We start from the raw sequence: 902 nt of genomic DNA, 5'->3' as shown, positions 1-902 counted from the left end.
CTCGTCGGTAAGCACGCGCTCTTGTTTGATCTCACTCGTCGGTAAGCACGCGCTCTTGTTTGATCTCACTCGTCGGTAAGCACGCGCTCTTGTTTGATCTCACTCGTCGGTAAGCACATGCTCTTGTTTGATCTTGTTCGTTGGTAAGCATGCACTCTTGTTTGATCTCACTCTTTGGTAAGCATGTGCTCTTGTTTGATCTCACTCGTCGGTAAGCACGTGCTCCTGTTTGATCTCACTCGTCGGTAAGCATGTGCTCTTGTTTAATCTCACTCATCGGTAAGCACGCACTCTTGTTTAATCTTATTCGTCGGTAAGCTCATATTGCCTCTCACTCTTATTTCACGTTATCAAATAAATTAATCTTTATAAATGTATTATATTTAATCATTTAATATTATTTTTAATATAATCAAATTATTATCACCATTATTATCATAAATGTTATTATATATTTATACATATATATATAATATACATATTGTTTCTACCTACTGTCTATGTTGAGTAGTAGTAACAGGTGTGTGTGTGTGTGTGTGTGTGCGTGCGTGCGTGCGTGCGTGCGTGCGTGCGTGCGTGCGTGCGTGCGTGCGTGCGTGCGTGCGTGCGTGCGTGCGTGTGATTGCAGGTGACGTGTGGGATTACATTTACAGGTGATGTGTGTGATTGCAGGTGACGTGTGTGATTGCAGGTGACGTGTGGAATTACAGGTGACGTGTGTGATTGCAGGTGACGTGTTTGGACCCGTGCAGCTGCCGATGACGTCCGTCAGCATGCTGCGTAAATACTCCGGCTGCGGCGAACAGAACATGTTCGACTTTGCCGTTAACATCCTCACCCTGCGCTACCTGTATGCCACCGAGCAGCTCACCAAGGATGCCCTCCTAGAGGACATGAACTTC

At 45.3% G+C, this 902-nt stretch overlaps 1 protein-coding gene across 1 annotated transcript in view; it reads left to right on the top strand.

Annotated features, from left to right (window-relative positions):
• Positions 1 to 17: 17 nt before the first annotated feature.
• The window catches only part of LOC106820211 (C3 and PZP-like alpha-2-macroglobulin domain-containing protein 8), a gene marked incomplete at its 3' end in the record, with an annotated part of 3,022 nt that continues 2,137 nt past the window's right edge, over positions 18 to 902 (top strand). The window contains exons 1-2 of the mRNA XM_014824749.1: positions 18 to 41; positions 730 to 902. Coding sequence (XP_014680235.1) covers positions 759 to 902 — 144 coding nt within the window. The remainder of the gene's footprint in view (positions 42 to 729) is intronic.

The sequence above is a fragment of the Priapulus caudatus genome, unplaced genomic scaffold (assembly GCF_000485595.1).
Source record: "Priapulus caudatus unplaced genomic scaffold, Priapulus_caudatus-5.0.1 Scaffold8490, whole genome shotgun sequence".
Taxonomy (NCBI): domain Eukaryota; kingdom Metazoa; phylum Priapulida; class Priapulimorpha; order Priapulimorphida; family Priapulidae; genus Priapulus; species Priapulus caudatus.
Note: the sequence above shows the minus strand (reverse complement) of the source record. Positions and strands in the feature narration are given on the sequence as shown.